The sequence below is a fragment of the Plectropomus leopardus genome, chromosome 7, assembly GCF_026936395.1.
Source record: "Plectropomus leopardus strain MGB_pleo_1.0 chromosome 7, ASM2693639v1, whole genome shotgun sequence".
Classification (NCBI taxonomy): Eukaryota; Metazoa; Chordata; class Actinopteri; order Perciformes; family Serranidae; genus Plectropomus; species Plectropomus leopardus.
This window is the reverse complement of record NC_142182.1, coordinates 300,001-325,000: the sequence shown is the minus strand read 5'-3', so window position 1 is coordinate 325,000 and position 25,000 is coordinate 300,001. Positions and strand designations below refer to the sequence as shown.

The 25,000-nt window shown below is 47.9% G+C and overlaps 2 protein-coding genes across 6 annotated transcripts in view; one reads left to right on the top strand and one right to left on the bottom strand.

Annotated features, from left to right (window-relative positions):
• The window catches only part of zfc3h1 (zinc finger C3H1-type containing), a 27,350-nt gene extending 6,588 nt beyond the window's left edge, over positions 1–20,762 (bottom strand). Inside the window, exons 1-30 of one of the 3 annotated variants that reach the window (XM_088079481.1) lie at positions 20,062–20,762; positions 18,668–19,117; positions 17,978–18,207; positions 16,730–17,159; positions 16,156–16,367; positions 15,571–15,694; positions 14,363–14,460; positions 13,595–13,774; positions 13,024–13,185; positions 12,306–12,443; positions 11,405–11,523; positions 11,188–11,337; positions 10,894–11,068; positions 9,795–9,941; positions 8,382–9,062; positions 8,139–8,248; positions 7,623–7,754; positions 7,369–7,490; positions 7,173–7,274; positions 6,965–7,096; positions 6,214–6,391; positions 4,944–5,130; positions 4,682–4,870; positions 4,081–4,318; positions 3,835–3,940; positions 3,255–3,453; positions 3,069–3,163; positions 660–761; positions 257–361; positions 1–38 (exon numbers count right to left, since the gene is read on the bottom strand). The exon at positions 1–38 is cut by the window's left edge and continues 122 nt beyond it. In XM_088079481.1, coding sequence (XP_087935607.1) covers positions 1–38; positions 257–361; positions 660–761; positions 3,069–3,163; positions 3,255–3,453; positions 3,835–3,940; positions 4,081–4,318; positions 4,682–4,870; positions 4,944–5,130; positions 6,214–6,391; positions 6,965–7,096; positions 7,173–7,274; positions 7,369–7,490; positions 7,623–7,754; positions 8,139–8,248; positions 8,382–9,062; positions 9,795–9,941; positions 10,894–11,068; positions 11,188–11,337; positions 11,405–11,523; positions 12,306–12,443; positions 13,024–13,185; positions 13,595–13,774; positions 14,363–14,460; positions 15,571–15,694; positions 16,156–16,367; positions 16,730–17,159; positions 17,978–18,207; positions 18,668–19,117; positions 20,062–20,614 — 5,884 coding nt within the window. In that variant the 5' untranslated portion in view covers positions 20,615–20,762. The remainder of the gene's footprint in view (positions 39–256; positions 362–659; positions 762–3,068; positions 3,164–3,254; positions 3,454–3,834; positions 3,941–4,080; positions 4,319–4,681; positions 4,871–4,943; positions 5,131–6,213; positions 6,392–6,964; positions 7,097–7,172; positions 7,275–7,368; positions 7,491–7,622; positions 7,755–8,138; positions 8,249–8,381; positions 9,063–9,794; positions 9,942–10,893; positions 11,069–11,187; positions 11,338–11,404; positions 11,524–12,305; positions 12,444–13,023; positions 13,186–13,594; positions 13,775–14,362; positions 14,461–15,570; positions 15,695–16,155; positions 16,368–16,729; positions 17,160–17,977; positions 18,208–18,667; positions 19,118–20,061) is intronic. The other 2 variants (XM_088079484.1, XM_088079482.1) reach the window with 2 other exon arrangements.
• A 1,025-nt stretch (positions 20,763–21,787) lies between these two features.
• The window catches only part of tbc1d15 (TBC1 domain family, member 15), a 13,458-nt gene continuing 10,245 nt past the window's right edge, over positions 21,788–25,000 (top strand). Inside the window, exons 1-5 of one of the 3 annotated variants that reach the window (XM_088079480.1) lie at positions 21,788–21,905; positions 22,911–23,012; positions 23,144–23,218; positions 23,949–24,090; positions 24,695–24,908. In XM_088079480.1, the coding sequence (XP_087935606.1) occupies positions 21,882–21,905; positions 22,911–23,012; positions 23,144–23,218; positions 23,949–24,090; positions 24,695–24,908 (557 nt within the window). In that variant the 5' untranslated portion in view covers positions 21,788–21,881. Of the gene's footprint in view, positions 21,906–22,167; positions 23,013–23,143; positions 23,219–23,948; positions 24,091–24,694; positions 24,909–25,000 lie in introns of those variants that run through there. The other 2 variants (XM_088079478.1, XM_088079479.1) reach the window with 2 other exon arrangements.

The window sequence follows — 25,000 nt, the reverse complement described above, 5'->3', positions numbered from 1 at the left end:
ACGGACCTCGGACCTGCTGACTGCTGAACACCAGGTAACTGAGGACAGAGAGACACAGAGGACAGAGAGACAAACAGAGACACCCCAGGGGACAGAGAGACACAGAGAGACATTAACAGGTTCAACGATGAAAGCAGAAAACATGAAAGTGACTGCACTTCAAACATCAGCAGGAGGAGGACGTCCTCCTGCAGGACGCAGTCCTCCTATCTGAGGACATCTTCCTGCAGGAGGACGTTCTCCAGGTGACACTCACTCCATCCAGAGTTTGTGCAGATCGTCCAGCTTCATGACGGAGCCCAGCGCTCTCTCAAAGGCGTCCACCGTGTTGTCCACGGAGCCGTGCAGCCACTGCCAGCGACTGAGAACGCAAACGCAGAGTCAGTCCGCAGAAAGACAGACAGAGGACAACCCATCACACCCAGACAGAGGACCAGGCTATGACCCCAATGTCCCAAAATCCAAACAATAACCTGAAATCCAAGAAATGTCCTAGAGTCCTAAAAATGTCCCAAAATCCTGAAACAGTCCAAAAATACTAGAAATGTCCTAAAAATCCTACAATTATCTAAAATCCTAGAAATGTCCTGAAATCCTAGAAACGTGTTTGGGAACCCTGGCCCCAGCCCCCAAGCCCCCGGCCCCGGCCCCCAACCCACCAGTGGATGAGGTGGAGGTGGGACATCTGGTCTCGGAGTGTCTCCTGGAGCTCTCTGATTGGTCGTGTCAGCAGCTGGTCGGTGGGGAAGCCCAGGATGTTTCTGATTGGACGAGACACAGACTGTTACTCCTGACTGAGTCCATATGAAGAAACAAAAACGGGCTTTTTTTCTTTGAAATTTGTATCAATTTTTACAATTTCGGCGACTTTTTTTCTTTACATGTTCATCACCATCATCACCATCACCATCATCATCATCATCATCATCACCACCACCATCATAACCATCATCACCACCATCATTATCACCATCACCATCATCATCATCATCATCATCATCACCATCATCACCATCACCATCATAACCATTATCACCATCACCATCATCATCATCATCATCACCATCACCATCATAACCATCATCACCACCATCATAACCATTATCACCATCACCATCATCATCATCATCATCACAATCACCATCATAACCATCATCTCCACCATCATAACCATCATCACCACCATCATCATTATCACCATCACCATCATCATCATCACCACCACCATCATAACCATCATCACCACCACCATCATTATCACCATCACCACCATCATCATCATCATCATCACCACCATCATCACCATCACCATCACCATCATAACCATCATCACCACCATCATAACCATTATCACCATCACCATCATCATCATCATCATCATCATCATCATCACAATCACCATCATAACCATCATCTCCACCATCATAACCATCATCACCACCATCATCATTATCACCATCACCATCACCATCATCATCATCATCATCACCACCACCATCATAACCATCATCACCACCATCATTATCACCATCACCATCATCATCATCATCACCATCACCACCACCATCATAACCATCATCACCACCATCATTATCACATCACCATCATCATTATCACCATCATCATCATCACCATCACCATCACCATCATCATCATCACCATCACCACCACCATCATAACCATCATCATTATCACCATCACCACCATCATTATCATCATCATCACCACCACCATCATCAACATCATCATCACCATCATCATAACCATTATCACCATCATCATCACCATCATTATCACCACCATCACCACCATCATCATCATCATCATCATCATCATCATCATCATCATCATCATCACCACCACCATCATAACCATCATCACCACCATCATCACCATCACCACCACCATCATAACCATCATCACCACCATCATCATTATCACCATCACCACCATCATCATCATCATCATCACCACCATCATCATCACCATCACCATCATCATCACCACCACCATCATAACCATCATCACCACCATCATTATCACATCACCATCATCGTTATCACCATCATCACCACCATCATCATCACCATCACCATCACCACCACCATCATAACCATCATCATTATCACCATCACCACCATCATCATCATCATCATCATCACCACCATCAACATCATCATCATCATCACCATCATCATAACCATTATCACCATCATCACCACCATCATCATCATCATCACCATCACCACCACCATCATAACCATCATCACCACCATCATTATCACCATCACCATCATCATCATCATCATCACCATCATCACATCATCATCATCATCACCATCACCACCACCATCATAACCATCATCACCACCATCATCATTATCACCATCACCACCATCATCATCACCACCACCATCATCATCACCACCATCATCATCACCATCACCAACATCATCATCATCATCATCACCATCATAACCATCATCACCACCATCATCATTATCACCATCACCACCATCATTATCACATCACCATCATCATTATCACCATCATCACCACCGTCACCATCACCATCATCATCACCATTACCACCACCATCATAACCATCATCATTATCACCATCACCACCATCATCATCATCATCATCACCACCATCATCATCATCATCACCACCATCACCATCACCACCACCATCATAACCATCATCACCACCATCATTATCACCATCACCATCACCACCATCATCACCATCATCACATCATCATCATCATCACCACCACCATCATAACCATCATCACCACCATCATCATTATCACCATCACCAACATCATCATCACCACCATCACCACCACCATCATCATCACCACCATCATCACCATCATCATCACCATCATCATAACCATCATCATAACCATTATCACCACCATCATCAACATCATTATCACCATCATCATCATCATCATCATCACCATCATCATCATCATCACCATCATCACCATCATCACCATCATCACCATCATCATCACCATCAACATCATCATCACCATCATCAGCTGATCTCAACTCACCGCAGGACGTCCACGGGTTTCCTCTGACTCTGCTGGTCGTCACAAAGCGACAGGACGAAGCCTCTGAACAGCGGGGCGATGGCGCTCGATTTGTCCTGTCATACAACATTCACACACAACGCTCTGCTCAGTCAGGCTGCCCGTGACAGTCTCCACGGTAACAGGATCACGTGACAGCGGGCTCACCTGGGTCATGAGGAACTTGCAGCAGTGGTAAAAGACCTCTGCGTTGTCGGGACACTCGGCCAGAGCGTGCAGCCACATGCTGACCGCCTGCTCTGCGTCCCCTCTCCTCATGTGCAGCTCTGCCAGAGCGTCCCGCAGGGCGCATGACTCGGGACAGCACGTCAGCAAGGACTCGCACAGAGCCACGCCCTCGTCCAGCCTGCGGGGACATGACAACGATATAAACAACAGTAATATAAACATTGACTACCTCAACATAAACATCATCATCATGACCACGCCGATCAGCCAGAAACGGTAAAACGTGTAATAACACATGATGTGTTATTACACGGCAGAGAGGCGTCCTGAGTGGGCTGATAAAATGCTGCAGGTCAGACACTTCGACATGTTCAGGATTTTTCTTCTCATTAAAAAAATTTGGGCAATTGTTAAAGGAAGAAAATTGGCATTTCTTTTTTCCTTTAAAACTTTTCGGCGATTCTTAACTAAAAATTTTGGCAACTTTTTCTCAGTTTCTTTCAACAATTTTACTGATTTTTAAATTAAACATACTGAATATAATCAAGATACAGCTCACCTGTCCAGCAGCTGGTTCAGGAAGATGAGGTTGGTGTGAAGAGGAAGGCAGGCCAGTGTCCTCTCACTCTGAGACTCAGACTCATCGCTGCACTGACGGATGGCGTCTGACGGATGGACGGACGGACGGCAGGACACACACACACACACACACACACACACACACACACACACACAGAACGGCATTATGCACACGCCACACATCACGGCTCTGCTGGTCATGTGATGTATGACCTCACGGCTGTACCTTGGAAGAGTGCGATGAGGATGTGTGGTGGCGTGCTGACGTCCTGCGGCGTCCTCCAGGGCAGCAGGAAGGACTCTCTGCTGACCAGTCTGGATGAGCCGGACTCCACCGGGTCCAACAGGGCCGCCGGCAGCCGCTCAAACTCCGTCAGGTGGATGTAGCAGAGCCAGAGCAGTGCCCGGTCGCCCGGCGTCAGGTGATCGGCGATGCTGCGGTCATGGGTCGACTTCAACGCATTCTGCGCGCGCACACACACACACACACACACGCACGCACGCACACACACACACACACACACGCGCACACACACACACACACACTCTCCTCAGGTTCTCTTCAATGTTCATTACTTTTAAGATTTTAGGACATTAGGGTCTTGTCTCGGCCCTCTGTCCGGGGTTAGGGGGGATCTAAGTTGATGCTGTTTTATGTCTCTGGCACCTGATGGACACTAAAAGGACAAAAACTATTCACAGAGTCACTCACTTTATTTTTACTGTCAGGGGCCCTATGGGGGGCCCTATAGGGGGGCCCAATGGGGGGGCCTATGAGGGGCGCTATGGGGGGCCCTATGAGGACTGATGTGCGTGTGAGCACTCACCTGCAGGATAGCGAGGGCGCTCTGGGTGCGGCCGGTGAACAGGTGGAGCTGCACTCTGTAGAGCAGCGCCTCCATCAGCTGGAAGGAGAGTCTGTCAGTGACGGCAGCAGACGCTTCGGAGAGGAGGAACTGCAGGAGGCGCTCACACACGTAGTCTTTGCCCTCGAAGGAGCTCTCCAGGCCCAGATACTGTGGAGGACACAGAGGACACTTCAGCAACCACACACCCAGAGACACTCAGAGCACCGTCCTCCGCACTCACCGTCCACCACACGCTGTGGTGAGGAGCGTGCTCCACCGCCATCTCACACATCTCCTGCACCTCCTCCCTGCTGCCTCGCCGCCGGAACAGGAGCAGGTAGTGAGTCCACACCTCCGGGTCCTCACAGTTACTCTCCAGAGAACGAGACAGCGTGTTGAGGGCCGCCTCCAAACTCTCTGCTGCAGACCTGCACAGAACATCGCCGTCATCTACAGGAGATGGTACCCCTGTACCCCAGTACCCATGGACCCCTGCACTTCTGTACCCATGGACCCCAGTACCCCTGTACCCATGGACCCATGCACCCCTGTACTTCTGTACCCATGGACCCATGGACCCATGGACCCATGGACCCATGGACCCCTGTACTTCTGTACCCATGGACCCATGGACCCATGGACCCATGGACCCATGTACCCCTGTACTTCTGTACCCATGGACCCCAGTACCCCTGTACCCATGGACCCATGTACCCCTGTACTTCTGTACCCATGGACCCCAGTACCCCTGTACCCATGGACCCATGTACCCCTGCACTTCTGTACCCATGGACCCCAGTACCCCTGTACCCATGGACCCATGCACCCCTGTACTTCTGTACCCATGGACCCATGGACCCATGTACCCATGGACCCATGTACCCCTGTACTTCTGTACCCATGGACCCATGGACCCATGTACCCCTGTACTTCTGTACCCATGGACCCCTTTACCCATGGACCCATGGACCCATGTACCCCTGTACCCATGTACCCATGGACCCATGGACCCATGGACCCATGGACCCCTGTACCCATGGACCCCAGTACCCATGGACCCATGTACCCATGGACCCATGGACCCATGTAGCCCAGTACCCATGGACCCCATTACCCATGGACCCATGTACCTCTGTACCACTGTACCCGTGTTCCCCAGTACCCCTGTACCCCTGTACCCATGTACCCATGTACCCCTGTACCCCTGTACCCCTGTACCCATGGACCCATGGACCCATGTATTCATGTACCCATGTACCCATGTACCCCTATACCCCTGTACCCATGTACCCCTGTACCCCTGTACCCAGTACCAGTGTATCCGTGTTCCGGTGTTCTGGTGTACCGGTGTACCTGTTTACAAGTGTACCAGTGCTGTACAGATGAAGTCTGACTTATTGAATGAGTTGTGGGAAGCCAAAGTTGTGATTAATATTGGATTCACTTTGAGGAAGGTGATGATGATGGTGTGTGTGTCTCCGTGTGTCTCTGTCTCCGTGTGTGAGACCTACGTCTCGCTCTGGTTGAGGTATTTGAAGGCCAGTTTGATCCACAGCTGGGTGTCTCTGGGACTCTCCAGGACGCTGCTCTCCAGGTTCGCGATGTCATCCGTCTCGCTGACAAAATACCGTCTGTCCTCTGATGTGACGCAGACGTCCAGAGAGGACATGCTGGACCTGGGGACGTCATCTAGACACACAGATATGTGGGACATGCAGAATATTCACAGAGCTGGAGGACGCTGTGTTTCAGGTTTTGACTGCTGATGAAGATGAAAACATTACCAGTGTAATGTTTAAACTGTTTTTCGTTTTTTTTCTCCGTCTGTCTTCACAAATTTAAGTTTGTGCTTCTGAGCTTTTTATCAGTCCATCGTCTCTCAGGGACACATTTTTACTCACACATTTCCAGGACTTTTTCCAGGCTTTAAATGGCTGGATTCTGGATTTATTTTACTGATGATTTTTAAGAAAACATGCCTTCTTTCAGAAAACGTTGGCCTTATTTTTCCTTTCCATCAATTTGGTGATTTCATTTTGATTATGTTTGTAAAATTGAAAAAAATCTTTAAAACTCTCTAAAATGACCCGTTTATCAGCCAGAAAGTGTAAAAACTGAAATTTTGCTATTTATGAATATTCCATGACCTTTCCAAAACCTTTTCCAGGCCTGGACATTGCTATTCACAAATATTCCCTGACTGTGATCTGGCTGATTAAAGCTCTCGCTCTCTGATGAAGACGAGCTGCTCCTCCTCCTCACCGTGTCTCCCCGGCGACGTCAGCTCTCCTCCTGCCAGCTCATCCTCGCTGTCGTCCTCCGGCCGGACGCTGCTCCGTGCCGCCGGCTTCGGCCTCCACTTCCTGGTGTCTTTGCAGGTGGTGAACGGAGGGACTGCAGGGGACGCAGAGGTCAGAGGTCAGGATGATGAAGATGATGAAGATGAAGATGAGGTTAAAGGTCGTCTCACCGTGGCGTTTGCTCTCGTTGACCTTGCTAACGAGGAGGACCGCCTTCTGGTCGACGCCCATCCTGTCTTTGTTTGTGCCGAACAGCTTCTTTATGTACTTTTCTGCGGAGACACAGAGGACACATGAGACAAGTGTCCACCGCCGTCTGAGACACACACACACACACATACATACATACACCGCTGCCACGCCCACCTGTGGACGCGCTGACGTCCTCGTCCGAGCTGGTGTCACAGCAGCCGATCAGAGACAGGTTGTAGGACAGGATGTCCTCAAACAGCTGGTTTCCTGTCAGAGTGCAGTTCCTCATATGCTGCCTACGCGCACGCGCACACACACACACACACACACACACACACACACACACACACACCATCATAAAGGATGTCATAATAATAATAATAGTGCTAATAAAGTACTGATGCGTGGCGGCAGAGAGGGGCGGTCACCATGTGCAGTGGTCGTCGTTGCAGGTTCCTGTGAGGTCGAACCGGCAGAAACATTTGGCGGGTTGGATGGTGTTGCTGTAGGTGACGGAGCTCAGAGACAGTTTTTCCTTGGTCCTGTAGTACGGACTGAACCTGACACACACACACACACACACACACACACACACACACACACACACACACACACACACACACACACACACACACACACACACACACACACACACACACACCATCAGGTCCAGCTGCAGTGGGACTCTGCACCCTGGTGCAGCAGCAGCAGGGACAGTGGGGTTCCTGAGAGCGAGCACTGATTCAGAGCGCATCGTTCGCCCTCGTGTCGCCCTCGTGTCGCCCTGATCCTTGATGTCATATATAATATAATCCAACATAACATTACGTTTTGTTGTATAAAATAATATAATCTGATATGAAGTAATATCTCATCTCATAAAAATAAAACAGACATCACATATACAGTCTGATCCAATCAAATCAGTCAGAGCTGATGGGTACCTGTAGGACCTGAAGACCAGCAGTGGGCTGTGATACGAGCCAAAGGGGACAGGCTTCAGCTCCGAGCTCCCTGATTGGCTTGTTGAGGTGTCCACCTCCACTGAGGTCACCTGCACAGATGACATCATCACCACATCATCATCATCACGTCATCAGCACATCATCATCATCATCATGACACCATCACGACATCTGACCTGTCTGACCTCCTGCTGCTGCCACCAGACCACCTCAAAGACTCACCTGTCCCTTGGGGGGGGCAAAGACGTGTCCCCCGAGTCTCTGCAGCTCGCTCTGCAGCCACTGTCCCAGACGGGGAAACTGCTGGTCCCTCCGCCTGAGAGCGTCCACGTCCAGCCCCGCACACACTTCCGCGGGCTGCCAGGAGCTGCTGCAGGACTGCGAGGAGGACACAGCGGCGGTCTGGGCGGAGGACTCGGGGGACCTGGCGGAGGACTTGGCAGGTTTGGGGGCAGGGTCTTTGGCTGGCGGGGAGCTGAGCTGCTCCAGGTTGGGTTTGGTGAAGGAGCAGCTGGACTGACGCAGGGAGCTGCGGCGAGTCCCTCTGGCAGCAGCGGCGGGAGCCGACTCCGTCTCGTGGTCTTCAGTCTCGGGGATGTCCCCGCTGTCCAGAGTGAGCTTGTCCTGGGTGAGGTCGTGTAGGGAGGGCTGTGGGGGAGGGAAGGAAGCGGAGGGAGGTGGGAGCTGGGTCTGCAGCTCTGGAGGGGAGGGGGCTCGGGGAGGCGTCCCCATGGACGGCGTCTCAGTGGACAGGTCTGAGGGGACTCCTCTGTGGTGCAGAGCCTGCGCCTCCTTCAGCTTCTGGATCTTGAGGGCGTACTCCGACTCCAGCTGCTGCAGACGCTGCTTCTGAGCCATCAGCTCCGCAAAGTGAGCGCCGTCCACCCGCCGCAGCTTCGCAGCCTGAGGACAGACACGGAGAAAGAGACGTTAATGTCCACCCACCGCAGCCTGAGGACAGACACAGAGACATTAATGTCCCCCCGCTGGGAGACGGAGACATTTTGTGACAAGCTCCGCCCCGGTTCAGTGACTCAGTGAACAGAATAATCTTTGTGTCAGAGGACACACTGCAGCAGCGGGGCCGTCTCCGTCATGTGGGGACACTGGGGACAGAGTGGACCTCCGTAAGAAAAAAAACAAAAGAAGTTTTTGGTGAATTAAAACTTTTTTTTCTGAAACTTTTCTTTTCCTGTAAAATTTAGATTTTTTAAAAACTTTTGGTGATTTTTCTTTTCTCTTTTTTTTTTAAAGAAAATGTCTCCAAACATTCAGGCAAAATAAAAATGACACCAAAGACGCCTTCCAAACCCACCGGCCCACAGTTTTTAAACCATTGTTGGATTTCCACATTTCCAACGGTCCTTGAACACATCATGTGTTATTATACAGGTTTGTGAAACAGAATTCCAGGACCTTTCCAAAAATTTCAAGGTATATTTAGTTTTCTAAAACTTTGCCATGTCTGGAAATAGCTGTTTGCAAATTCCATGACTTTTCCAAGTTTTCAATGACAGCTGACGTCACGTTTCTGTAGAGAAACGTCCTGTTAACTCTGATCACGGAGCGTTTTGTCACCAGTTATTGATGAATTATTAATATTGATTTGTGTCACTGAGCTGTGGCGGCGCTCACGTGGGGGCGTGTCCTCACCGCAGTCCCGCCGCAGTCGGCTCTGCGCTTGGATCCTCGGCCCGCGGCCAGCTGAGCCTGCATCAGCTCCTGCTCCAGCCGCGACGCCACGCCCCTCTTTATGGACACCCGGTGTTTGACGCGGTGCACCTGGAGACAGAGACACAGCGCTGCTCAGACCTCAGCCGGCATTCACACACATTTCCAACAAGACATTTCCAACAAGACACTTCTCCAGGACTCCTCCAGGACTGCAAGGCTCATTTCTGAGACACGCACTCCCTGAAACAGCCATCGATCCTCCTGCTGCCTCTTTTTCTTTGAAGATATTTAAAGACAGAATTTCAGTGATTTTTATCAACCCTGACATTTTTTGACAATTTTCAAAGTAAAAAATAAAAGGATGTTTTTTTGTTATAGGATTTCTGGTGAGTTTTAAATGAAAGATTTAGTAAAATTTGGGGTAAAATGCAGGTTTATTTTTGGAGACTTTTCCTTATCCTTAAAATAAATTCAAAATGAAAAACAAAGGCATGTTTTCCATTTACAGATTTTTGGTTAATTTTAGAAAGAAAGATTTTGTAAAAAAAATTATTCATAGAATTTTTTTTAAAGCAAAAACTTTTGGGGGGATTTTTTAAAAGAAAAAAAGTGCCTTTTTTTACACATTTTTTTTCTTTAAAACTTTTGATGATTTTTAAAAAAACAAAAATTGTGATTTTTTTCTCTCTTTTTTTTGCGATTTTTCTTTTTTTATTTTGGCAGTTTCTAAAGAGAAAATTGTGATTTTTAAAGATTGGCTTTTTGTTTTTTAATTTTTAATTTTCTGGGGGTGATTTTTAAAAGGAAATTGTTCAGATGTTTTTTCTTTAAAACACTGATGTTGATTTTTGGACGCATGGTTTCTATTAAATCACTAAAAACATATTTTATCAGCCAGAAACTATAAAATCAGAAGCTATCGCTGGATTTTCGCACTTCTGACGGTCCCTGAACACATCCTGTGTTATCACGCAGGTTTTTCTGGGACTTTTCCAGGTTTTTCATGAGCTTAGGGACACTTGTGTTGATGTCCAGCAGTGTGTCCTTGTCCTCGTCCCACCTGCTCCTGCAGCTTCCTCAGCAGCGTCCTGTTGGCGCTGACGATCTTCTCGGACGCCTGCAGCTGCTCTCTCAGTTTGGACACTTTGGTCTCCGCCGTCTTCAGAGACTCCCTCTTCTTCAGCTCCTGCTGGAGCAGCTGTCTCAGGACGGCCTCGTCCCTCTGCAGCAGCTCCCTGAGACACACATGGACACAGAGACACGCGAGCGTGTGTTTACTGCAGCAGCTCACAGAGACAGACAGATAGACAGACAGATGGAGACACAGAGAGACACACAGAGACAGCTGTTTCACCTGTGTTTGTTGAGTCTCTGCTCAGCCTCGGACGCCTTCAGCTCTGCAGAGGACAGAACAGACAGATCGGGGACAGCCTCGGAGACAGCGGGGGAGGCGGAGCCGCGAGGACTCGGACTGTGATCCTTCAGCGTCTTCTGCTTCTCCCTACTGCACACAAAGGGTTAGTCACCGGACAGGTTACCATGGTAACCGGCGCGCGTGGCGGGGAGCGTACCTGACGACGTCGTCTCTGAGCGCACGGTGCTCGGCTCTGCGGGGCTCAGGCGGCGTCTCCGCCGTCCTCAGAGGGTTGTTCTCCTTCTCGGAGCCCGACGCCGCCTTCGGCTTCGCTGCCTGCAACACGCACACGCTGAGTCTGAGCTCACGATCACGTGACGCACTCATCATACACATCACACACGACACGCCTGCAGAGGCGGGGGGGCAGGGCGTCTCTAGGATTTGAGGACACTGGGGGACTTAGCCCTCCACACAATTTATGTTTTCTTTAGAAAACATAAATGTTTATAAAAATCATGATATTTATCTTAAAAAAAAAAATTTGGGTGATTTTTTTTTTTCTTTCAAAACTTTTGGCATTTTTTTTATTTTGGTGATTTTCAAAAACTTTTGCTGACAATGATTCTTCTTTACAGTTTTTGTGTTTGTTTTTTTTAATTTCGGCAATTTTTAAAAACTTTAGGTGATTTTTTTTCCTTTATAATTATTGGTGATTTTTTCTTTAATAATTTTTGGCCTTTTGTTTTTTAAGTTTTTGATGAATAAAAAAAAGTCAGGCCCACCGAAAAAAAATAAATGAATAAAAATCTCCAAAGTCCATTTATCAGCCAGAAACAGTGAAAACAGAAAGTATTGTTGAATTTTCAAATATCTGACGGTCCTTGAACACAAACTGCAGGAAAACTGAGTCATTCAGAGAGACTCAAGGACTATTTTATCTGGAGCTTAGGGGAGGGGCAAAAAAACACACTCGCCGAGCCTCTGAGTACAACAACAAACTGTTCAAAAACTTTTGATCATAAAACTTTATGATTTTCTTCAAAAACAGCACGCGTTCAGGGACCGTCGGATATTTGAGGTTTCAGGTTAATGGGCGCACGCGGCGCCGCACTGACCTCCACGCTCCTCCGCGCCTCTTTGATCATGAACTCCAGTCCTCCAAACGCCACCTGAGATGAGCTGCAGGCGTCCACGTCTGAGTCACTGTCATCCGAGTCATTTAGAGACACGACCACCGACTTGTGACGGGGCAGCTGGAGGGAAACAGAGACAGGTCAGATACTCTTCATCACCATCACCATCACCACCATCACCATCATCATCACCACCATCATCATCATCATTATCACCACCGTCACCATCATCATCATCACCACCATCATCATCATCATTATCACCACCGTCACCATCATCATCATCACCACCATCATCATCATCATTATCACCACCGTCACCACCATCATCATCATTATCACCACCATCACCGTCATCATCATCATTATCACCATCATCACCATCACCACCATCATCATCACCATCATCACCATCATCTTCATCACCATCACCACCATCATCACCATCACCATCACCACCGTCACCATCATCACCATCATCATCACCATCACCATCATCTTCATCATCACCACGTCACCATCATCATCACCACCATCACCACCATCACTGTCACATCATCATCACCATCACCATCATCTTCATCATCACCATGAGCTTCACCATCATCTTCATCATCATCATCATCATCACCACCATCATCATCATCACCACCACCATCACCATCATCACCAGTAACGTGTGTGTGGTGGGCGGAGTCACCATTAGCGGCGCTCTGGCAGCGTGGTGTCCTCTGCTGAACTTGCTGCTCCGTGATTGGGTGACGGTGTTCAGACTGACAGTGCTCAGGTTGCCTCTGATTGGCTGTTGAGGGCCGGCGGTGGGCGGACAGGTGGGAGATGGAGGACCGCTGGCGCTCTTCTCCTGCATAGACACAGGAAACGCATCACTGTCAAATGACTCCTACACAATAAGGTGCGGTAGATTTAAGGCTTTTTTTTTAAAAAATAAAATTTCAGACTAACTTTACAATCACCAGAACAGGAGAAACACGGAGCTGAGCTACCAGAACGTTTCTCAGAGGAACGGGAGCAGCGAGCGACCGAATTTTATTTATTTATTTATTTTCAGACTTTAATAAATTTGGGTGACTTTTAAAAACTTTACGGCGATCCTTGCTGAAATGTTTGAAGCATCATAAAAGATGATTTCTCATTTCACGGCGTAGACACGAGGAGAAACACCTGACATCGGTTTGTTCATTTTGGTGATTTTTTTGTTCTCTTTAAACATTTTGTGGTGAGACACGTTTGGGACATTTAGGACTCTGCACCTCTGCAGACGTCACCCTCTTGTTGGCCATGGACATGAGGCAGGTCTCCCTCAGCAGCATCTCCTCCTCCTCCTCCTCGTCAGCAAACGGAGGTTTGGGAGGAGGCTCCGGCTCGTCCGGTGGGGGGGGCAGAGGGGGAGGCGGGGGAGGCGCTCCGGACAGGAACGTCTGGCAGAAATCCTGAAAGAGACGGAGAGATGGACGTGATCGATCAGGTTATTGATCTGCACTTCAGCTCAAAAACTGTCAAACTTCACACAGCAGCGAGCAGCGTTCACACGCGTTACAACTTTCCAGGACTTTTCCAGGACTCAGAGGAAAATGTTAAAAAGATCCATCAATACTCCTCATCAGCTCAACATCACAGGTTTTTAAATATAATTTAAACTCAGACAGGATTAGGAGAGGATGGCTTATTTATGGAGCCAAAAGGAAGATTTTTTAAAATGTTTTTTTCTTGAGTTTGTCATTTTTTGGACTTTTTTTAAAAAAAACCTTTCTGTTAATATTTGTCCTGTTTTTTCTTTCAAATGCTTTTCTTGTGTTTTTTTGTTTTTTAATGTATTTTCTCTTTAAAAAAAATGTATTGACTTTTTTTAAAATTTGCTACGAGCTAATCTGTGCATTTGTCGATCGTGTCTCAACGAAAACAAACGTGCACATTCAGGTAAAAACATCCGTCAGCATCACGTGACCAGTGTTTTCAATACGGACACACGTCACGCACTGACGTCACAGATGACGTCTCTGGTGAGTCGGAGAGCGTACCGGTCCAAAGTGCAGCGCGTCGGGGACGTAGAGAGCCAGCGGAGGGAAAGCCGCGGGGTCGTCGGGGCTCAGCTGGTTGTTGTGAGTCGGAGACGAGACTGAAACCACAAACAGGAAGAGGAGAGCGTAAACAGGAAGTGTGAGCAGCTGATGATGAAGAGCGTGACTTTAACCTCATTTTAACCCTTTCAGTTTCAAACTTCTGAAATATCTGAGTGTCTGACATCCTGTTTCAGATATTTTTATTTGTGCGACAAACAGCTGCAGATTAACCCTTTGAAACCGCAGGTCATTGGCTTGATTTCCCCCAAAAACGAGGGAAAAAGTCAACGAGCAACTTAATCACAAATGTGGAAGAAAAATACCTGAAAACGAGTCAAAAGAAAAACAACCAGAAAATGACAGAAAGGTTTTTTTGGCATAAATTAAAGTCACAATAACAATAATGATAAATTCATACTTATCGTTTTCGTTTTTTAAAAAAGAAAAAATTCTGGTTTTCACTTTTTACTTATTTCTTGCAGTTTGTGGGAAATTTGGAGCCAAGTCGCTCACTGCCTTTTTCCATCTTTTCTAAAAAATCGAACCAGTTTTTCACGTTTCAAAGGGTTAAATTCTTGCAGACGGCATCTGAACGCAGCACCAGGAAACTGATGGTGATCCAGGTTTCAAAGGGTTAACCCTTTGATGGGTTTTCTTTTAACGGCACTGGAAGAAACCAATGAGCCACGGATGAAAAAAATAGTTTCAAATTATCCATAAATTAGAAAAAAAAGACAATAAGCTGAAATTTACAAAAAAACCCCAATAGTAATAAAAATTAATTAAATAAAATTTAAAAAAGGAAAACACAAAAAACAAAGAAATGACATTAAATGAAAAAAAACATTTTTAAAAAGGACAAAAAAGAAAGAAAGAAATGACCTGAAAAATGTGCTTCAACATTATAATAACTCTGTCCATCTGTCCTCCTGTCCATCTGTCCTCCTGTCCTCCTGTCCACCTGTCCTCCTGTCCTCCTGTCCACCTGTCCTCCTGTCCTCCTGTCCTCCTGTCCACCTGTCCTCCTGTCCACCTGTCCTCCTGTCCTCCTGTCCTCCTGTCCACCTGTCCACCTGTCCACCTGTCCTCCTGTCCACCTGTCCTCCTGTCCTCCTGTCCTCCTGTCCACCTGTCCCCTGTGACAGTGATACAGGTTCTGGTCTCACCTGGTGACCCAGTCTCGCTGTCCGTATCCATGGCGACCTCTTCGTAGTTGTCGTACTGGTAGAGCGTCCCCGTGGCGTCCAGTCCCTGTTTGGCCGCAGACTTCCTGTGGTCTCCGTCTCTGGACTGAAGCACAAACACACAATCGTCACTGCTCTTCTTCTGTGGTGTTTCAACCAGCTGAGAGCACACGATCAGAGACGGTCGGCACGGTTACGCCATTAAAGCTCTGGCGTGAGATTCGAGGATAATAATTTAATCCGTCTTTTCTTTGGGGCATTTTGTGGATTTTCATTTTGGCGGGCTCGTAGATTTTCAGGAATGCTTTCTTCAAAAATCACAAAAACAGAATAAACATTTTAAAGGGAAAAAATATTAAAGAAAAACAGGACAAATAAAAAAAAACAGATAAAAAAAGTGATTTTTTTAATCACTAAAAGTTTTAAAGAAAAAAAATATGCGAATATTTACAATATACAAAAAAAAGATCATTAAAAAAAAGAAAACATGCGTTTTGGCGATTTTTTTCCTCCCTGAAGCTTTAGGAGAGAAACTCGCGGTCTGAGCGACTGCGGTCGGCGTGTCACCTGACTGCGCGTCCTCGTCTTCCCGCCCACCAGCTTCATGAAGCGATTGTACTGCTCGTCCTGGTTGGACAGGTCTCGGATTCGTCGGATCTCGTCCTCTCGCTTGCGTCGCTCGTCCTCCTCCTGCCGCCGTCTGTCCTCCTGCTCCCTCTGCTGCTGCAGCTTCCACGTCCTCAGCTGCTGCTTCCTGAACGCCTGCTTCGCCGCCGAGCCTGAAACACAAAGCTGCCGTCACCGAGGACGCCGTCACCGAGGACGCCGTCACCGAGGACGCCTCCACAGCGTTGTCCCAGCTCATGATTATTACTATTATTATTATTGTTGTTGTTGTTGTTGTTGTTGTGCGTGTCCATGGTCAGAGTTATTGTGTTATAATAATAACAACAATAATAATATTAACAACAATAATAATAATACGAGGATGGTGTAAATTATTATTAGCGTCATTGTTTTTATTATTATTTTTCTTATAAAGTTGGTGTCTCTGGTGTGTCCCAGCTGATGTCTCTGTCTCATTGGACGGTCTGTGCTCTGTGTCGGCGGTGATCACGTGACTCAGGTGTGAGCGTCTCACCTGGGCTGACCATCTTCTTGGCGGCGTGAGGTTTGGCCGCAGCTCGTCCTCTCTCCAGCAGAGCTTTGGGTCCGGGTTTGGGACTGGCTTTGGTCCTGTCTCTGTCCTGAGGACGCTCTCTGTCCCTGTCTGCAGCTCTGGACCCGCTCCTGGTTCTGTCCCGATCCCTGTCCACAGCTTTGGACCTGGTTCTGCTCCTCTCTGCAGCGGCGGCGGCGGCGGCGGCGGACCTGGTGGTGACCCTCCCCCTGCCGGGCGGAGCGGCGGCCGCGGAGGCGGAGCTCTTCTCCTGCGCCGCTTTAGTGATGCGGTCTCTGCTCCTCTTCATCACCTGCTGCTCCTTCTGCTGCCACTTCTTACTGGCTGACTGCAGAGCCAGGAGGCGCAGCTGCAGCTCCGACAGCTCCTCCTCCTCCACCACCACCACCGGCTGAGGGACACAGAGACACAGAGAGACAGAGACAACACAGAGAGACAGACACAGAGAGAGACAACACAGAGAGACAGACACACAGAGACAGAGACACAGAGAGACAGAGACAACACAGAGAGACAGACACAGAGAGAGACAACACAGAGAGACAGAGACAGAGAGAGACAGAGACAGAGAGAGACAACACAGAGAGACAGAGACAACACAGAGAGACAGACACAGAGAGAGACAACACAGAGAGACAGAGACAGAGAGAGACAGAGACAGAGAGAGACAACACAGAGAGACAGACACACAGAGACAGAGACACAGAGAGACAGAGACAACACAGAGAGACAGACACAGAGAGAGACAACACAGAGAGACAGAGACAGAGAGAGACAGAGACAGAGAGAGACAACACAGAGAGACAGACACACAGAGACAGAGACATAGAGACAGAGACAACACAGAGAAACAGAGACAGAGACAACACAGAGAGACAGACACAGAGAGACAGAGACAGAGAGAGACACAGGGCACTTGGTTTAATGAGGTCAGTATGAACACACAAAGGACTCTCCTCCTACCGCTCCTGCTGCCCCCTCCTCCTCTCTCCCCCTCCTCCTCTCCTCCTCCTCCTCTCCTCTCTTCTCCTCCTCCTCCTCCTATCTCCTCCTCTCCTCTCTTCCCCTCCCCCTCCTCCTCCTCCTCCTCTCCTCCTCCTCCTCCTCCTCCTCCTCCTCTCCTCTCCTCTCTTCCCCTCCTCCTCCTCCTCCTCCTCCTCCTCTCCTCTCCTCTCTTCCCCTCCTCCTCCTCCTCCTCCTCCTCCTCACCTCGTTGATGATGGCCGAGTCGTCGCTGGAGGCCGAGGATCTCCTGCTGGAACTCGTCCGTTTAGTTTCCTCCTTCTGTTCTTTGTGTGTTTCCTGTCCGCAGCACGCCTCCTGCTGCTCCTCCTGCTGCTCCTCCTGCTGTTCCTCCTCGTCCTTCTTCAGGTCCTCCGACTCTTCTTCGGCTGTTTGTTGTGTGTGCGCTCGTGTTGTTCTTTCTTCTTCTTCACCTGCTGACGCACACAGGAAGTGAAGCAGCTTTTGCGTTATTTTCAGTAAGCTGGACTTTGTTTGTTTGGTCCTCCCGTCAGGTATCGATATCCGTTATTAGTAATCAATAACGATTATTAGTAATCAATGAGAACAATAACTGATATTTGGATCAGAAATCCATTTACAATAACAATTAAAATTTTGTCAATATTAAGAATCTGTAATGTAACAAACTCAAACACTAAACTGTTTAAACGCTTTCAGCAAAATATTCCATCAAACTGAAACTGTCGACATCGAGGCCTCGCACTGACCCGAGACTCCTCAGACTCACCGATTACTATTATTATTATTATTATTATTATTATTATTATTATTATTATTATTATTATTATTATTATGCCGGGTTCGAGTGCAGCCTGTCCTATCATTAAAGGGAGAAATCCTCCAAAAAATAATCTTTATCAATCGGTGACTCACCCTCCCGTGGCTCCTCCTGCTCCTCCTGCTGCTCCGGGGCGGGTGCTCCTCCCTCCTGCTGGGCCCACTTCTTCCTCAGCGCCTGCAGGCTGGCGGCTGGCGGCAGTTTCTGACGTAGCGGTTTGATGTTGAACGCCTGGAAGACTTTCTTCTCTGCGGGCTCATCTGCTGCCGGAGCCGGGTTGGGTACTGGTTCTGGTTCTGGTACTGGCGCTGGTTCTGATACTGGTGTGGTCTCTGGGATACTCGCAGGGGTCTCTGGGATCCGGTCCCTGGCGGGGGACGCTCTGGGCTCCAGAGCCATGGTCTCCTCCTTGCGGATGCATTCGAGCTCCAGCTGGATCTGCTTGTACTTGGACAGCAGGTCCTCGAAGGACTCGTCGACGGCGCTCTCCGCTTTGGGAACGCCGTGCGGCGGTTTCCTCACCGGGTTCCTCACCGGCTGCTTCTCTGATGCCACGACGTTAAAGAAAAGCCTTCATCATCATCACACTCACGTCACAGCCACAGAGACACTGACAAGACTCACCTGTTAGGGACCGTTTGTTATTCGTGAGAGGGGAGGAGGCCGATTCTGTGTTTTTAGAGAAACATGAATAACAAACTTGTTTTCTTTAAAAGCTGGGGGAATTATTTTTTCTTTACAACTTTTTGTAAAGAAATATATATTTTTTTCTTCTTAACTTTTTTTAAAAATATTTTTTTCAATATAAATTTTTGAATATTATCATTTTTGGGGGGGGGGGCCCCATTTTCCTTTTTTGGCATATTTTCCTGAGGGGAGGAGTTTACTGACAGCCCCTTCGGGTTTCTTCACCTCTCCTGCACAGTTCTTATCGTGCTTGTTATTACCTACTTGCTTTTATTCAATTTTGTGTGCCAATAAATAATAATAATAAAAAATGTGATGTTTGCTTCAATGTTTTATTGTTATTCTATTTTTCTTCTTCAATTTTTTTTCCTTTGAAAAATGCTGACTTTTTTTCCCCTTTAAAACAGTTTGGTAGTTTTCTATTTTTTCTCTTTAACTTTAAAAAAATCGGCAATTTTTAGACTTTACTTTTTTGCTAAATAAATAAATATCGCCGAAATTACAACACTGATCACAGCTAGATCTGGAGTACTTGTACTGCAGTAAAAGGATGAAATCAGTTCATTTAGTTTATTTAATGATAAACGAATTATCACGTATCTGTAGTAGTAGTAGTACTTGTATTACGGTAAAAAGGCTAAAATCAGCTATTTGAATGTATTTTATGGTAAATTACTTTACATATATCTGTAGCATTACTACTTGCTCTGCAGTAACAGGCTGAAATCAGTTAAGTTCATGTGTTTTGGAGGTAAACTGACTCCCTGTGTGGGAGAGCTGGATCACCGGTCCGGGAGGATACGTTTCCTCGGGGGGGACTCCTTCTTGTTACCGTGGCTCTCTCCGGGCCCGTACCGACCGGGGGGACCTCTGCCGCCCCGGCCGCCTCGGCCCCAGCCCCCCCGGCCTCCGTTGGGCATGCCTCGGTGCCTGAAGCGGCCCAGGGCTCCGTGGCTCCGCTCCCAGAAGCTGCTCCGGGGGCTCGGCTCTCCGTGCGGACCGAGCCCGGGCGGCGCGGTGGGGGCGACGGGCGGCCGGTCAGGCCCGCTCGGCCCGCACTGCTGCCGGTGGCCCGGGGGGAACGGGCCGTGGGGGCCACGGGTGTAGGGCATCAGCAGGTGGCCCAGGTGCTGGGGGCCCAGGTGGTGGGGACCCAAGTGGTGGGGGCCCAGCAGCGGCGGCAAGTCCAACGGGTGTTGGAGCGGTTTCCTCGGCCGGGGCGGAGCGCCGCGGCCCGGCCTGCTACCATCCCCCCGCCGCAGAGGAACGCTCTCCTCGCTTTCATCGTCGCAGATCTCTCCGTCCTCCAGCTCGCCCTCCTCCCGCGGAGAGCCGCTCCCGGTCTTTAAATCCATCTCTATCCGAAATCCGAACTGTCCAGCGGGCTGCCGGCGGTACACTCACCGGACGGAGGCCGTTACAGTCATGTTTCCCCGGGCAGAGAGCCGGTCACTGGTCGGTCCGCTCCGACGGTCCGCTGTTAGCTCAATGCTAACGTCCTCGCTGCTATCAGCTAACTCTCGCGATACACCTACGACACAGGAAAGTGACCATATAAGGAGAACCGATTTATTTTCGTCTCGGATATTCAATTCTATTCTATTTTATTCTATTCTATTTTACTCTACTTTTAATTTAATTCTATTTCATAATTTCAATGAAAACAACCCGGAGGGTCCTTCAAATTGATTAAATAATATTTCTCTGTATACATAAATGATATAACGCTGCCAGTCACTGCACGCAGAAACAAAAGACGTAAACACAAACCGCTTTCTCTGTGACTGAAAAAAAACACAAAAAGTTTTATGATAGCATTTAGTTCTCACACGAGCAAATCCAGTCATTTTTATCTTAAAAGTCTTTATTATCGTAATTCTGGTAAAATGTGGTGTTTGTTTTTGACAAAAAGAAAAGAAAAACAAGAAAATGAGACAAATATTTTCAATACGTTTATATAATAAATGTAATAATGATGTGGGCATTTTTTATTCTTTAGTGTGGATTTAACAATAGAAACTTTATTTTTGCTGGAGCTTTACGTATCAGCACTTTCTTATTCATGACACTTCATATCTGTATGTTTGTGTGTGTATATATATATATATACATATATATATATATATATATATATATATATATATATATACAAACAAACACACACAAGGTACAAGGTAGATTCATTTGTCATGTCTTCTTAAACGTGCTTTAAGAAGACATGAAATTAAAGTTGACCCTAAATCTACATATATCACATATATGTGTGTGTCTGTGTGTGTGTGTGTGTGTATGTGTGTGTGTGTGTGTGTGTGTGTGTGTGTGTGTGTGTGTGTGTGTGTGTGTGTATGTGTGTGTGTGTGTGTGTGTGTGTGTGTGTGTGTGTGTGTGTGTGAGTGTGCGTGTATACATATAGCTGAGTAAGAAAAATAAAATATTTAAATACATAAACGCTGTTATAAACGATAAATGTGTCTGTTTCCTCCTCAAAGGGAAAAGTAACAAAATACGTTCAAAAACATTAGAATGCGCATGCGTGCCGGAAGCTGACATGTCAGTTTTGTTTTGGAAGTTGACAGGCGCGTGAGCAGGTGACGTCATCAGGGGGAGCGCTCCGGAGGCGACATGGCGGCGGACTCCGCTCTGAAGGTAAAAACACGGTTCAAACCGGCTTTAAACGCCGTCACACGGTCCGTTAGCGACAGCTCCGCCCGCGGACACTCAGCGGAGCCCGGCCCGGCAGCTGCGACCCGGGCCAGACCCGCCCGGCCGGCCCGGGAGCCGCTGTTAGCTCCTGTTAGCCGCCGTGCTAACGTTAGTTGTGTTGTAACGACATCATCATCAGGAGGAGGAGGAGGAGGAGGAGCAGCAGCAGCACGAGGAGGAGGAAGAGGAGGAGGAGGAGGAGGAGGACCTGCCACGACAGCATGATGACTGTCAGCTGGACGTTTTAGTGTTAGAGTCAAAACTCGACCCGTGCGCTTATACACCACAGGCTAAAGGCTAACACTAGCATGCTGCTAACACTAGCATGCTGCTAACACTAGCATGCTGCTAACACTAGCATGCTGCTAACACTAGCATGCTGCTAACACTAGCATGCTGCTAACACTAGCATGCTGCTAACACTAGCATGCTGCTAACAGCCGTGTGTCACAGCGGGCTGCTGGGACGCTGCAGTTAGCATGATGCTAACAGAGTTTCCCTCCACAGTGACAGGCTGGTCACGTCATCTTAAACATGTGACATGTAACATACAGTGAGCACAGCTCGGCCACAGGTTTACCTGCATCTCTGCTGTGTTTTACGAAACGGTCAGAGACTTTAGGGACCGTTTGTTATTTATGTGGTGGGGGGGCACATGTCAGCTCATTTTAAGTCAGGGGAGGGATATTCAGCTCTAACTGGCCGGCGTTAGCTTTTATTTCTGTTGAAATCAGAACTACACCCCAAAATGGACACGTTCTATATACAAGTCCAAGTTTTGCTGAAAACAACAAAATTTGGTGTTTTAAAATTTGTTTTAAACTCAAAATTTAACCAAACGTTTAAGAAAAAAGGTTTTTAAATTCAAAATCTCACCTCCAAATGTGGTGTTTAAAGATTTTACTTAAAACTCAACCAAAATTTCACCAAAAAGTGCACGTTTTGCAGGTTGTTTTTGAACATGAAGGAGTCTTCATCCACTCGAGCAGCGATGAAGACGGCGGCGAGCAGGATTTACTCGTCTCAGGGTCGGTGCGGATCGTCGACAAGGTGAGACTGAGATCCTTCAGACGGCGGCCCGACGCTCTGTGTGTCACTGACGTGTCTAATGATACTGTGTCTGTTGTCTCCTGGCTCCTGATTGGCTGGTTGAAACGGCGTGACGGGTGACGGCGCGTCAGGACGCTGACGTCCTGGTGGAGTACAGACCTTTGGAAGAACCGGTGGACCCGTCTAACATGCTGTGTGCTGGAAAGGTTCGTCTCTGTGTCTGCTTCACTTCCTCTCCTGTAGCCGAGCTTCGTACAGTCATGAAAAACCTGGAAAACTCATGGAATTTGCAAATAGCAACTTCCAGGCCTGGAAAAGTTTTGAAGAACTAAATATACCCTGAAAGTTTTGGAAAATTAATGGAATTTTTTTTACAAACCTGTAAAATAACACCTGATGTGTCCAAGGACTGTTGGAAACAATCATTTCTGTGTTTACAGTTTCCGGCTGATAATTGGCGTCATTTTTGGTGATTTTTCCTTTGGTGGCCGCAGGGTTTGGAAGGCATGTTTCCTTTAAAATTCCCCAACGTTTTGTTTTAGTAATTGTACTGCAGTAACACAATGAAATCAGTTAGTTGAATGTATTTTGTGAGATTAAAAAAATGCAAAATTTTAAAGCAGAAAAAAAAACAAATCACAAAATAAAAAGAAGAAAATCTTTGTTTTTTTGATGAAAACATGGCTTCTTAAGGCAAGTTAAAAACAAACTTTTTAAAGGGGAAAATAAAAGTTGCCAAAGTGAAGTTTGAGATTTTGACAGAAAAGAAAGACTCCGTGCCTGCAGGTTTGGGGGGCAGCTTTTCTCCAGCATGAATCCCAGCAGCAGCTGTAAACACGTTTCCATAACGACGTCTGTGAAGCCTGAAAACGCTGCAGCCTCATCCGATCTCTGTGGAAACCAGCAGCTCACGGAGGACATGTGTCTTTCCATCAGGACTCCAGTTCAGTGATGGAGTGGAACCAGTGTCCCGGGGACAAGTGCCACCAGCTGTTGGAGACGCAGCAGAGCTACGAGACAGAGTGGGACATGGTCAACGCCGTGTCCTTCAAGAGGAAGACCTGCACAAACGGAGACGGTGAGTTCTCTTCCTCGACTGCCATCTCCCTGAAATCTCTGAAACTTTCTGTCAGCAACGTGGGAGGAAGGCCGAGAGCGGCCGAAAACGACCCGAGAGAGAGTGTGTGAGTGTGTGTGTGTGAGTGTGTGTGTGTGTGTGTGTGTGTGTGTGTGTGTGTGTGTGTGTGTGTGTGTGTGTGTGTGTGTGTGTGTGTGTGTGTGCGTGTGAGTGTGTATGTGAGTGTGTGTGTGTGTGTGTGTGTGTGTGTGTGAGTGTGTGTGAGTGTGTGTGTGTGTGTGTGTGTGTGTGTGTGTGTGTGTGTGTGTGTGTGTGTGTGTGTGTGTGTGTGTGTGTGTGTGTGTGTGTGTGTGTGTGTGTGTGTGTGTGTGTGTGTGTGTGTGTGTGAGTGTGTGTGTGTGTGTGTGTGTGTGTGTGTGTGTGTGTGTGTGTGTGTGTGTGTGTGTGTGTGTGTGTGTGTGTGTGTGTGTGTGTGTGTGTGTGTGTGTGTGTGTGTGTGTGTGTGTGTGTGTGTGTGTGTGAGTGAGTGTGTGTATTACCTGTTGATTCAGAGTGGTATTGATGACCTGGGTGTGTTCTGTGCTCCCTGTGCGCGGTCTGTCAGGCTCTCTGAACCACAGCCAGGAGAGGAGCCGCTGGGCGTTCAGCGTGGCCGTGAGCGAGCTGCGCTCCGTCACAGTGAAGGAGGAGGGCTGGACCGTCCTGCTCCTCACGCTGAAGGAGTCCTCCTCCTGCTCCTCACTGCCCGCTCTGCACTTCCACCAGGGAGGAGGCTCACAGTTCCTGGACTGCCTGAGGAGGTTCGCCCTGCTCACAGAGTGAGTACACAACAACAACAACAACAACAACAACAACAACCAATATCAACAGTAATAAAGAAACACACACAAACAAGACAGCAGCAAACAAC